Source organism: Aethalodelphis obliquidens, unplaced genomic scaffold (assembly GCF_003676395.1).
Source record: "Aethalodelphis obliquidens isolate GAN/ISIS:26980383/991018 unplaced genomic scaffold, ASM367639v1 scaffold41, whole genome shotgun sequence".
Lineage (NCBI taxonomy): Eukaryota > Metazoa > Chordata > Mammalia > Artiodactyla > Delphinidae > Aethalodelphis > Aethalodelphis obliquidens.
This window is the reverse complement of record NW_020837985.1, coordinates 8,825,676-8,838,582: the sequence shown is the minus strand read 5'-3', so window position 1 is coordinate 8,838,582 and position 12,907 is coordinate 8,825,676. Positions and strand designations below refer to the sequence as shown.

The 12,907-nt window shown below is 42.7% G+C and overlaps 1 protein-coding gene across 1 annotated transcript in view; it reads left to right on the top strand.

The window, feature by feature from the left end:
* The window catches only part of KCNQ3 (potassium voltage-gated channel subfamily Q member 3), a 127,320-nt gene that overhangs the window by 89,531 nt on the left and 24,882 nt on the right, over positions 1–12,907 (top strand). The window contains exon 9 of the mRNA XM_027132063.1: positions 11,869–11,891. Coding sequence (XP_026987864.1) covers positions 11,869–11,891 — 23 coding nt within the window. The remainder of the gene's footprint in view (positions 1–11,868; positions 11,892–12,907) is intronic.

Below are 12,907 nucleotides of genomic sequence, written 5' to 3'. Positions count from 1 at the left end.
GCCTCAGTGAGGCCGCCCTCCCCTCGGGCTTCGGGGCAGTTCAGCCAGTCTTTTCATCTTGTTTATGGTTTCTTTTGCTTTGCAAAAGGTTTTAAGTTTCATTAGGTCCCATTTGTTTATTTTTGTTTTTATTTCCATTACTATAGGAGGTGGGTCAAAAAAGATCTTGCTGTGATTTATGTCGAAGAGTATTCTTATGTTTTCCTCTAAGAGTCTTTTTTTTTTTTTTTTTTGCGGTACTGGGACCTCTCACTGTTGTGACCTCTCCCGTTGCGAATAACAGGCTCCGGACGCGCAGGCTCAGCGGCCATGGCTCACGGGCCTAGCCGCTCCACGGCATGTGGGATCTTCCCGGACCGGGGCACGAACCCGTGTCCCCTGCATCGGCAGGCGGACTCTCAACCACTGCTCCACCAGGGAAGCCCCCTCTAAGAGTTTTATTGTGTCCTGTCTTACATTAAGGTCTCTAATCCATTTGAGTTTATTTTTGTATATGGTGTTAGGGAGTGTTCTAATTTCATTCTTTTACATGTAGCTGTCCAGTTTTCACAGCACCACTTATTGAAGAGACTATCTATTCTCCATTGTATATCCTTGCCCCCTTTGTCATAGATTAGTTGACCATAGGTGCGTGGGTTTATCTCTGGGCTTTCTATCTTGTTCCATTGATCTTTGTTTCTGTTTTTGTGCCAGTACCATATTGTCTTGATTACTGTAGCTTTGTAGTATAGTCTGAAATCAGGGAGTCTGATTCCTCCAGCTCCGTATTTTTTCCCTCAAGACTGCTTTGGCTATTCAGGGTCTTTTGTGTCTCCATATAAATTTTAAGATGATTTGTTCTAGTTCCGTAAAAAATGCCATTGGTAATTTGATAGGGATTGCATTGAATCTGTAGATTGCTTTGGGTAGTATAGTCATTTTCACAATATTGATTCTTCCAATCCAAGAACATGGTATATCTCTCCATCTGTTGGTATCATCTTTAATTCCTTTCATCAGTGTCTTATAGTTTTCTGCATACAGGTCTTTTGTCTCCATAGGTAGCTTTATTCCTAGGTATTTTATTCTTTTTGTTGAAATGGTAAATGGGAGTGTTTCCTTAATTTCTCTTTCAGATTTTTCATCATTAGTGTATAGGAATGCAAGAGATTTCTGTGCATTAATTTTGTACCCTGCAACTTTACCAGATTCCTTGATTAGCTCTAGTAGTTTTCTGGTGGCATCTTTAGGATTCTCTATGTATAGTATCATGTCATCTGCAAACAGTGACAGTTACTTCTTCTTTTCCAGTTTGTATTCCTTTTATTTCTTTTCCTTCTTTGATTGCGTGGCTAGGACTTCCAAAACTATGTGGAATAATAGTGGTGAGAGTGGATATCCTTGTCTTGTTCCTGATCTTAGAGGAAATGCTTTCAGTTTTTCACCATTGAGAATGATGTTTGCTGTGGGTTTGTTGTATATGGCCTTTATTATGTTGAGGTAGGTTCCCTCTATGCCCACTTTCTGTAGAGCTTTTATCATAAATGGGTGTTGAATTTTGTCAAAAGCTTTTTCTACATCTATTGAGATGATCATATGGTTTTTATTCTTCAGTTTGTTCATATGGTTTATCACATTGATTGATTTACATATATTGAAGAATGCTTGCATCCCTGGGATAAATCCCACTTGATCGTGGTGTATGATCCTTTTAATGTGTTGTTGGATTCTGTTTGCTAGTATTTTGTTGAGGACTTTTGCATCTCTGTTCATCAGTAATATTGGCCTGTAATTTTCTTTTTTTGTAGTATCTTTGTGTGGTTTTGGTATCAGGATGATGGTGGCCTCATACAATGAGTTTGTGAGTGTTCCTTCCTCCACAATTTTTTGGAAGAGTTTGAGAAGGATGGGTGTTAGCTCTTCTCTAAATGTTTGATAGAATTCACCTGTGAAGCCATCTGGTCCTGGACTTTTGTATGTTGGAAGATTTTTAATCACAGTTTCAATTTCATTACTTGTAATTGGTCTGTTGATATTTTCCATTTCTTCCTGGTTCAGTCTTGGAAGGTTATACGTTTCTAAGAATTTGTCCATTTCTTCCAGGTTGTCCATTTTATTGGCATAGAGTTGCTTGTAGTAGTCTCTTGGGATGCTTTGTATTTCTGCGGTGTCTGTTGTAACTTCTCCTTCTTCATTTCTAATTTTATTGATTTGAGTCCTCTCCCTCTTTTTCTTGATGAGTCTGGCTAATGGTTTATCAATTTTGTTTATCTTCTCAAAGAACCAGCTTTTAGTTTTATTGATCTTTGCTATTGTTTTCTTTGTTTCTATTTCATTTATTTCTGCTCTGATCTTTATGATTTCTTTCCTTCTTCTAACTTTGGGTTTTGTTTGTTCTTCTTTCTCTAGTTCCTTTAGGTGTAAGGTTAGCTTGTTTATTTGAGATTTTTCTTGTTTCTTCAGGTAGGCTTGTATAGCTATAAACTTCCCTCAGAACTGCTTTTGCTGCATCCCATAGGTTTTGGATCATCGTGTTTTCATTATCATTTGTCTCTAGGTATTTTTTGATTTCCTCTTTGATTTGTTCAGTGATATCTTGGTTATTTAGTAACGTATTGTTTAGCCTCCATGTGTTTGTGTTTTTTACGTTTTTTTCCCTGTAATTGATTTCTAATCTCATAGCATTGTGGTCAGAAAAGATACTTGATATGATTTCAATTTTCTTAAATCTACTGTGGCTTGATTTGTGACCCAAGATGTGATCTATCCTGGAGAATGTTCCATGCATACTTGAGAAGAAAGTGTAATCTGCTGTTTTTGGATGGAATGTCCCATAAATATCAATTAAATCTGTCTGGTCTGTTGTGTCATTTAAAGCTTCTGTTTCCTTATTTATTTTCATTTTGGATGATCTGACCATTGGTGTAAGTGAGGTGTTAAAGTCTCCCACTATTATTGTGTTATTGTCAATTTCCTCTTTTTAGCTGTTAGCAGTTGTGTTATGTATTGAGGTGTCCTATGTTGAGTGCATAAATATTTATAATTGTTATATCTTCTTCTTGGATTGATCCCTTGATCATTATGTAGTGTCCTTCCTTGTCTCTTGTAACGTTCTTTATTTTAAAGTCTATTTTATCTGATACGAGTATTGCTACTCCAGCTTTCTTTTGATTTCCATTTGCATGGAATATCTTTTTCCATCCCCTCCCTTTGAGTCTGTATGTGTCCCTATGTCTGAAGTGGGTCTCTTGTAGACAGCATATATATGGGTCTTGTTTTTGTATCCATTCAGCAAGCCTGTGTCTTTTAGTTGAAGCATTTAATCCATTCACGTTTAAGGTAATTATTGATATGTATGTTCCTATGACCATTTTCTTAATTGTTTTGGGTTTGTTTTTATAGGTCCTTTTCTTTTTTTTTTTTTCATTTTAACATCTTTATTGGAATATAATTGCTTTACAATGGTATGTTAGTTTCAGCTTCACAACAAAATGAATCAGTTATATATATACATATGTTCCCATATCTCTTCCCGCTTGCGTCTCCCTCCCTCCCACCCTCCCTATCCCACCCCTCCAGGCGGTCACAAAGCACCGAGCTGATCTCCCTGTGCTATGCGGCTGCTTCCCACTAGCTATCTACCTTACGTTTGGTAGTGCATATATGTCCATGCCTCTCTCTCGCTTTGTCACCGTTTACCCTTCCCCCTCCCCATAGCCTCAAGTCCATTCTCTAGTAAGTCTGTGTCTTTATTCCTGTTTCACCTCTAGGTTTTTCATGACATTTTTTTTCTTAAATTCCATATATATGTGTTAGCATACGGTATTTGTCTCTCTCTTTCTGACTTACTTCACTCAGTATGACAGACTCTAGGTCTATCCACCTCATTACAAATAGCTCAATTTCATTTCTTTTTATGGCTGAGTAATATTCCATCATGTATATGTGCCACATCTTCTTTATCCATTCATCCGATGATGGACACTTAGGTTGTTTCCATCTCCTGGCTATTGTAAATAGAGCTGCAATGAACATTTTGGTACATGACTCTTTTTGAATTATGGTTTTCTCAGGGTATATGCCCAGTAGTGGGATTGCTGGGTCATATGGTAGTTCTATTTGTAGTTTTTTAAGGAACCTCCATACTGTTCTCCACAGTGGCTGTATCAATTTACATTCCCACCAACAGTGTAAGAGGGTTCCCTTTTCTCCACACCCTCTCCAGCATTTATTGTTTCTAGATTTTTTGAGGATGGCCATTCTGACTGGTGTGAGATGATATCTCATTGTAGTTTTGATCTGCATTTCTCTAATGATTAGTGACGTTGAGCATTCTTTCATGTGTTTGTTGGCAGCCTGTGTATCTTCTTTGGAGAAATGTCTATTTAGGTCTTCTGCCCATTTTTGGATTGGGTTGTTTGTTTTTTTGTTATTGAGCTGCATGAGCTGCTTATAAATTTTGGAGATTAATCCTTTGTCAGTTGCTTCATTTGCAAATATTTTCTCCCATTCTGAGGATTGTCTTTTGGTCTTGTTTATGGTTTCCTTTGCTGTGCAAAAGCTTCCAAGTTTCATTAGGTCCCATTTGTTTACTTTTGTTTTTATTTCCATTTCTCTAGGAGGTGGGTCAAAAAGGAGATATAGGTCCTTTTCATCTCTTGTGTTTCCCACTTAGAGAAGTTCCTTTAGCATTTGTTGAAGAGGCGGTTTCGTGGTGCTGAATTCTCTTAGCTTTTGCTTGTCTGTAAAGCTTTTGATTTCTTCATCGAATCTGAATGAGATCCTTGCTGGGTAGAGTAATCTTGGTTGTAGGTTGTTCCCTTTCATCACTTTAAGTATATCATGCCACTCCTTTCTGGCTTGTAGAGTTTCTGCTGAGAAATCAGCTGTTAACCTTATGGGAGTTCCCTTGTATGTTATTTGTCATTTTTCCCTTGCTGCTTTCAATAATTTTTCTTTGTCTTTAATTTTTGCCAGTTTGATTACTATGTGTCTCGGCATGTTTCTCCTTGGGTTTATCCTGTATGGGACTCTCTGTACTTCCTGGACTTGGGGGGCTATTTCTTTTCCCGTGTTAGAGAAGTTTTTGACTATAATCTCTTCAAATATTTTCTCAGGTCCTTTCTCTCTCTCTTCTCCTTCTGGGACCTCTATAATGCGAATGCTGTTGTGTTTAATGTTGTCCCAGAGGTCTCTTAGGCTGTCTTCATTTCTTTTCATTCTTTTTTCTTTATTCTGTTCCATGGCAGTGAATTCCACCATTCCATCTTCCAGGTCACTTATCCATTCTTCTGCCTCAGTTTTTCTGCTATTGATTCCTTCTAGTGTATTTTTCATTTCAGTTATTGTATTGTTCATCTCTGTTTGTTTGTTCTTTCATTCTTCTAGGTGTTTGTCCTTTAATTCTTCTATAAGTCTTTGTTAAACATTTCTTGCATCTTCTCGATCGTTGCCTCCATTCTTTTTCTGAGGTCCTGGATCTTCTTCACTCTCATTATTCTGAATTCTTTTTCTAGAAGGTTCCCTATCTCCACTTCATTTAGTTGTTTTTCTGGGTTTTTATCTGTTTCTTCCTCTGGTATATAGCTCTCTGCCTTTTCATCTTGTCTGTCTTTCTGTGAATGTGGTTTTTGTGCCACAGGCTGCAGGACTGTAGTTCTTCTTGCTTCTGCTGTCTGCCCTCTGGTGGATGAGGCTATCTAAGAGGCTTGTGCAAGCTTCCTGATGGGAGGGACTGGTGGTGGGTAGAGCTGGGTGTTGCTCTCATGGGCAGAGCTCAGTAAAGCTTTAAGCCACTTGACTGCTGATGGGTGGGGCTGGGTTCCCTCCCTGTTGGTTGTTTGGCCTGAGGCAACCCAACAATGGAGCCTACCTGGGCTCTTTGTTAGGGCTAATGGCGGACTCTGGGAGGGCTCACGCCAAGGAGTACTTCCCAGAACTTCTGTTGCCAGTGTCCTTGTCCCTGCAGTGAGCCACAGCCACCCCCTGCCTCTGCAGGAGACCCTCCCACACTAGCAGGTAGGTCTGGTTCAGTCTCCCCTAGGGTCACTGCTCCTTCCCCTGGGTCCCAATGCACACACTACTTTGTGTGTGCCCTCCAAGAGTGGAGTCTCTGTTTCCCCCAGTCCTTTTGAAGTCCTGCGATCAAATCCCACTAGCCTTCGAAGTCTGATTCTCTAGGAATGCCTCCTCCTGTTGCCAGAACCCCAGGTTGGGAACCTGACGTGGGGCTCAGAACCTTCACTCCAGTGGGTGAGTGTTCTCCAGTCACCCACCCAGCGGTTATGGGATTTGATTTTACTGGGATTGTGCCCCTCCTACCATCTCATTGTGGCTTCTCCTTTGTCTTTGGATGTGGGGTATCTTTTTTGATGAGTTCCAGCGTCTTCCTGTCGATGATTGTCCAGCAGGTAGTTGTGATTCTGGTGTTCTCACAAGAGGGAGTGAGAGCACGTCCTTCTACTCCACCATCTTGGTTCCTGATCTCAGTAATCTAAGCTTTCACCTTAGGAGACTAGAGGTGCCCGTGACTCGCCGCTAGTTGCGCTCAGGCAGGAAACACGCTCACCGACACCATCAGCGAAGTGCCCAAAATCTTTGCTAGATTTTAGACACTGTGGTCCAGAGCTCAGATTTTTAAGTGTGTGGATAGAAGCCTGGGTGGATAGGACCCTTGAGTTGGAAGAAGTAGAGGGACACTCAGAACTCATACCTGGAGTGGAAACCCTGCCCTGAAGCGTGTTTCTGCCACGTGTCTGGGTTCATGAACCATAGCGTGACCCAGTGCTGGACGGGTGGCTCCCCCAGCCCCATCCCACCTTCCCACACCTCATGGTGGAGCCTGGGGCCAGGCTCTGAACTCGGCCTCAATTTTCCCTCCACTTCCATCCCTGGACTGTGGTAAAGGTTTAAGAAAATTCATGACATCATGACTGACTCATTTCCCTGCATAAAACCTTCCACTGGATAACCATGATGAAGAGAACAAGATCCCAACCCTGACCACGACCCGCAGGGCCCCAGAACCTCAGGGCTCTGCTTACCTCTCCCATCTCAGCATCTATGGTGCTGTTACTCCCAAGAGGGTCTAGTGGCACGTGGCATTTTCTAGTCCAGGCATTCGGTCCACCAATATTTTTGAGCCCCTTGTATATGCTAAGGATTGGACCAGACCATGCAGGTCACAAGTGACTTGTGAAGGACTCTGACCTTGATCCTGAAAGCGAAGAGAAGCCACTGGCAGCAGAGAATGACATGATCAGATGTGTGTTTCAGGAAAGTGACAGGAGCGAGGATGGATTGGACAGGCTCAGGATTCTACACAAGGAGATCAGCTAACAAAGGAATGCAGGATTCAGGGGAAGAGGAAATGTGAGAGCTTAAACCAAGGTAACAGCAGTAGGAAGGGACGATGGAGGGAGGACCCGAAAGGGAATAAGCAAAGGGAAAGAAACTCAGGGAGTGATGACTTGTGGGAGAGTTAATGAGATGAGAAGAAGCAAGGCTTCCGTAATGGAATGATAAATTTTGGTTTACTAACTGTGTCTTCTTACTTGTAATTAGATTTACTCAGAAGATGATCTCTGTGATTCCTTTTGATTCTAACATTCGATTGTTGCTATAATCATTTTGGGATAGTATCAGCTTTCCTGGGGATAACAAGGGTCTTAGAATGGGCAGGTGGCTTCTCCTGAAGAGAACAGAGTGACCTTGAACTCAAAAACAAGAACTTGTGCAAACCACATTGAATTCTGAATCAAGATTTCTGTTTGCTTTGCATCCCAAGGTCTTGGCAAGAGGCCCATTCTTTTGCGTTGATTTATTACAAATAAGGCATTGTCCCAGCTGTCGGAGACTCCAAGGAATACGTTGTGCTGCAGACAGCAGCCGTGATATGGGAATGGCTTTTACACTAAGAGAGAACATTTCTTTCCGTTTTTCAAGGACAAAAGTATAAAACCACTAGAGAATTCACTTGGTAACCATTCTGAAGCAAGGCCGTCCCTTGGGAGAAGAATGCCGCCCACCCCCCCCCCCCCCCCCCCCCATATTCCAACCCACTCCATATGTTTAATGGCAAAAAAGAAAAAAAAAAAGTAGCTGATAATACACTGGTGTGTCCTCACCTGCTTCCTAAAGGCTTTTTTATTTGATTTACTTTTTTGAAAGAACACTTTATTGAGATATATTTCATATACTACAAAAGGATTTCACATACCATAAAAGGTACCCTTTTAAAGTAACAATTTGGTAGGTTTTTAGTATATTCACAAAGTTGGGCATTGATCGCCACTATCTAACTCCAGAGTATTTTCATTACCCCAAACACAAGCCCTGTGCCCTTTAGCAGTTACTCTTGGTTCCCTCTTCTCCCCCAGCCCTTTGCAAACCACTAATATTTTCTCTCTCAATTCTGCCTATTCTGCACATTTCATATAAAAATAAAATCTTATAATGTGATTTCTTTCATTTGTCATAGTATTTTCAAGTTGCATCTATGTTGTCTTGTGTATCAGAACTTTTTCCTTTTATGGCTGAATAATACTCCATCATATATATCCCACTGTATTTATCCATTCGTCAGTTGATGCATATTTGTGGTATTTCCACTTTTTGGGCCATGAACATTCAGGTACGTGTTGCGTGGATATGTGTTTCCAATGCTCTTGGGTGTATACCTAGGAGTGGAATAGGTAACTCTATGTTTAACTTTTTGAGGAACTGCCAGACTGTTTTCCATGGTGGCTGCACCACTTTCTAGTCCTCCAAAAGATTTTGAAGGATGAAGTTGTGTAGTCCATTTCTAAGAGTGGTGTCAGGGCTTCCCTGGTGGCGCAGTGGTTGAGAGTCCGCCTGCCGATGCGGGGGACGCGGGTTCGTGCCCCGGTCTGGGAAGATCCCACATGCCGCGGAGCGGCTGGGCCCGTGAGCCATGGCCGCTGAGCCTGCGCGTCCAGAGCCTGTGCTCCGCAACGGGAGAGGCCACAGCAGTGAGAGGCCCGCGTACCGCAAAAAAAAAAAAAAAAAGAGTGGTGTCATATCAGTTTCCAGCAAGCATAGTTCTTTGTTAATTTGCAAGCATATGTGTGTATGTATACACACGTGTACATATGTGTATGTATGTACATGCATATTTTGGGCTAGCAGTGATGAGTGATGGTATTGCCTTTTTTGTTTTTCTTTTGTGATTACTTAAAATTATAAAATCGTTACTTTTGAATTGCAAAGAACCTCAGAGAGTGTCAAGTCCCACCCCAATTTCATATGAGAAGAAACTGAGGCCCCCCCAGCAGCTCAGGGGCTTGCTCAAGGCCACACGTCACGTTGGGCATAGCTGGGACCAAACCCAGGTCTTCTGATTTGCTGGCCCATGGAAACTGTGTAGCCCTCGTAGAAGTAGGTGGTAGGAGGCTGAGAAGGTACAGGAAGATGCTGGGGGGATGGGAGATTGTACATCCTCATGCACAAGCAGAGAAGAGAGCAGACATTAAAAACCAGATGTTGCTTACCACCAACAAAAACACATGCACACAGATTTGTTCCCTAAAAGTGATAGAATTGTCTATAGCTGCGCCGCCCAGTATGGAGACCACTAGTTACATGTGGCTGTTGAGCATCTATTACTAGTTACTGTGGAATTGACTTGCTAATTTTCTTCCATCTTAATTTAAACAGCCATATGTGATGATTGATTAGCGGCTACCGTTGGACAGTGCAGCTTTGGAATCATGAGATATTAGAACTAAAGTGAAGCTGAGACTTAGGCCCAAGAAACAGAAGTTACTTGACCAAGAAGACCCAGTTAATTTATTGTAGAACCAGAACTTGTTCTTTTTATGACCAGGGTCAAGATTACTGGAGTGCTTAGAAATGGGGAAGGGGGACTATATGCTGTAACCCTTTGCTACGGCCAAATAATATTGGATCTGTTTTCCTACAGGCTATCTCGTTTAATCTTTAGAATGTCCTGGGAGATAAGTAGAATGGGTGACTCCATTTTTCATAGCCATAAGCTTATAGGTGAAGACTCGGAGCATCAGTGAGATTAATCAGCTTGTCTAATGTCACCCAGCTAGTAAGCAATGGAGCGAAGATCGGAACCCAGGTCTTATGCCAAAGCCCATTATATCTCTGGAAAGAAAGAGTTTTTTGGGGGTTTTTTTGGGTTTTTTTTGTTTTTTTGCGGTACGTGGGCTTCTCACTGTTGTGGCCTCTCCCGTTGCGGAGCACAGGCTCCGGACACGCAGGCTCAGCAGCCATGGCTCACGGGCCCAGCTGCTCTGCGGCATGTGGGTGGTCACTGGCTTGCGGGGGGTGGGGGGGAGTGGGGAGGTTGGGGAGTTCTGATGCTGGAGGGGGAGGCATGGCATCATTGTCCTGTAACATGAGAAGGGAATGGAAGTGGTGCCTCTAAGTCTTTTTTTAAATTGAAATATAGCTGATTTACAATATTGTGTTAGTTTCAGGTATACAGCATAGCGACTCAGTTATATAATTTTTCAGATGATTTTCCATTATAGGTTACTACAAGATCCTCCCTGTGCTATACAGTAAATCCTTGTTGCTTGTCTATTTTATGTATAGTAGGGTGTATCTGATAGTCCCATACTCCTAATTTATCCCTCCCTTTAGCACTGCCCCCCCCCGCCCGAGCCCTCTGCTCCCATCCTGCCCTTGGCCCACTGCCTTGCCTTCTCCTTCTCCTTTTAGTGCCGTCCCTACTTTTCCTGGAGCCAAAAGTCAGAGCTTTTTCTGTCCACATGCTTCAGGAGGGGAAATAGGCCCAGAGGATGTGTCCAGCTCAAAGCCACACTAGACCCACAGGCTGAGCTGACGCATGAACTAGAAAGCCTTAACTCTCCAACTGGTCCTTTTGCTCTTCTACCAAGATACCTCATATTCTCTCCCCATTTCCCCCACCCCTGGATCCCAATGACAGTCCAGGTATTCATTCAGTATTTCCTGTGTACTTACAAAGTGCCAGGGTATGGGGTGCTCAGATTTTAGAGCTGAGAGAAGCAGAGGCTCTGCCTCCGCACGACCATGTAATTCTAAGACAATGTGAACCAGTCCAATTCCACGTACGAAGATACTAGCTCAGCCTCAACCCTGGGAATTTAGATAGAAACACCAGGAGGAGCCCCTCCAGCTGGAACTTAAAGGAGGAGTAAGCCTGTTCTAGGCAGAGCCTGAGCGAAGTCTCAGTTATGAATGTGTGTAGACTGCATGTGGCCTCGTGGTTAGAAGTGTGGGCTCTGGAGCCAGATCATCTAGGTTGAATCCTGACTCGGCTGCTTCCTGGCTATGAGACCTTGAGCAATTTACTGAATCTCTCTGTGTCTCAGTTTTCTCATCAGGAAAATGGGGGTGATAATAATACTTACCTCATAGGGTTGCTAGTGATGATTAAATACGTGAAAAGCACTTAAAAGAGTGTCTGCCTACTAACTACCGCACACTAAACATTAGTGACGATGATGTCGACTGTAATGATGATGGTGGTGACGGAGTGATGGGGTGTGTGGCTGCTAAGTTATGAAATTCCTGGTGTCCTGATCTGTCCCCACCGCTAAACAGATCACCTGAACCCAGCACAAGATGTGGGGCAGCAACCATTTTGGGGATGAATAAATGAATGAATGGCTGAGAAGAACCTTGGAGTTCAGAGCCAGACCTGTTAGATCACAGGAGGGGTCTGCGGTCTGGCTGGGGAAACCCATGTCATTCACTGGTTCTCCTCCACATGTACCATCTTGTCCCAGAGCTCCACCCTGCTCCTTGATCTTCATCAAAGGGAAGCTTGGGGACAGATTTTGGGGAGAGGGGGAGCTGTTGCATGTAATTTATGCTGTGTTTATTTTTTTTTCTCCCCCGTCTCCTCACAGGAAGGAACAGCTGGATGCAGCAGCCAGGTATGTTTGTGATTATGAAGCCTCTTCTTCCCACCACTGTGTCGGGACAGAGGGTCCAGTTGTGTACACCGTAGGGCCCCTGGGCAGTCATGCAGGTCGTGAGATAGAGTTTGGGGGTTCACTGCTGTTGCTGGCCGCCATTTTCCTCCGCCAATTTCATGTTAATTTACTCAGGAACAACTTAATTGTGATCATAGCAGCAGCCACATTTTGAGTGTTTCTCCTCTGTGTCTGGAGTCGTGCATGTGTTATCTCATGTGGTCCTCACATCCACAGTGAAAGATCGACTCTCGTGTCTTCATTTATGGATTGAGGAGACTGGGGCTCAGAGACGTTGAGTTACTCCGCCTGGGTCACACAGCTACTGAGGAGCAAGACCAAAATTCAAACTCAGGTCTGAATATTAAGACCATGTTATTTCCATTATATCTTGCTTCGTTTGCTTCTTGGGCTCACAGACGGTTTTTCGAAAAGTAAATCAAGACTATAATTCATGATCCCCAGTAAACCATGCTCACTACAGGCTGCTGCAGAAGCAGGTTGAGCTTCTGCATGAGTCCTCTCTCTTCCTTTTGGTTCCATCTAGAGAAGATGTCAGAGTATCAGGGAAACTATGGACCCTGCTCGAGATTGTAAAGGAAGACCATCTCTCGCAAACAGTTTAACTGTTTGTATATAAGTCATCCCTCTATATCCACAGGGGATTGGTTCCAGGACCCTCAAGGATACCAAAATCCGCAGATGCTCAAGTCCCTTGTATAAAATGCCAGAGTGTTTGCATATAACCTATGCGCATCCTTCTGTGTACTTTAAATCATCTCTAGATTAGTTATAATACCTAATACAGTGCAAGTGCTATATCAGTAGTTGTAAACACAACATAAATGCTCTGTAAATCGTTCCCCGTATGTGGCAAATTCAACTTTTGTGTTTTGAAACTTTCTGAAAAATGTTTTTCGAATATTTTTGATCCTCACCTGGCTGAGCCTGTGAATGCGGGACCTGCAGATATGGAA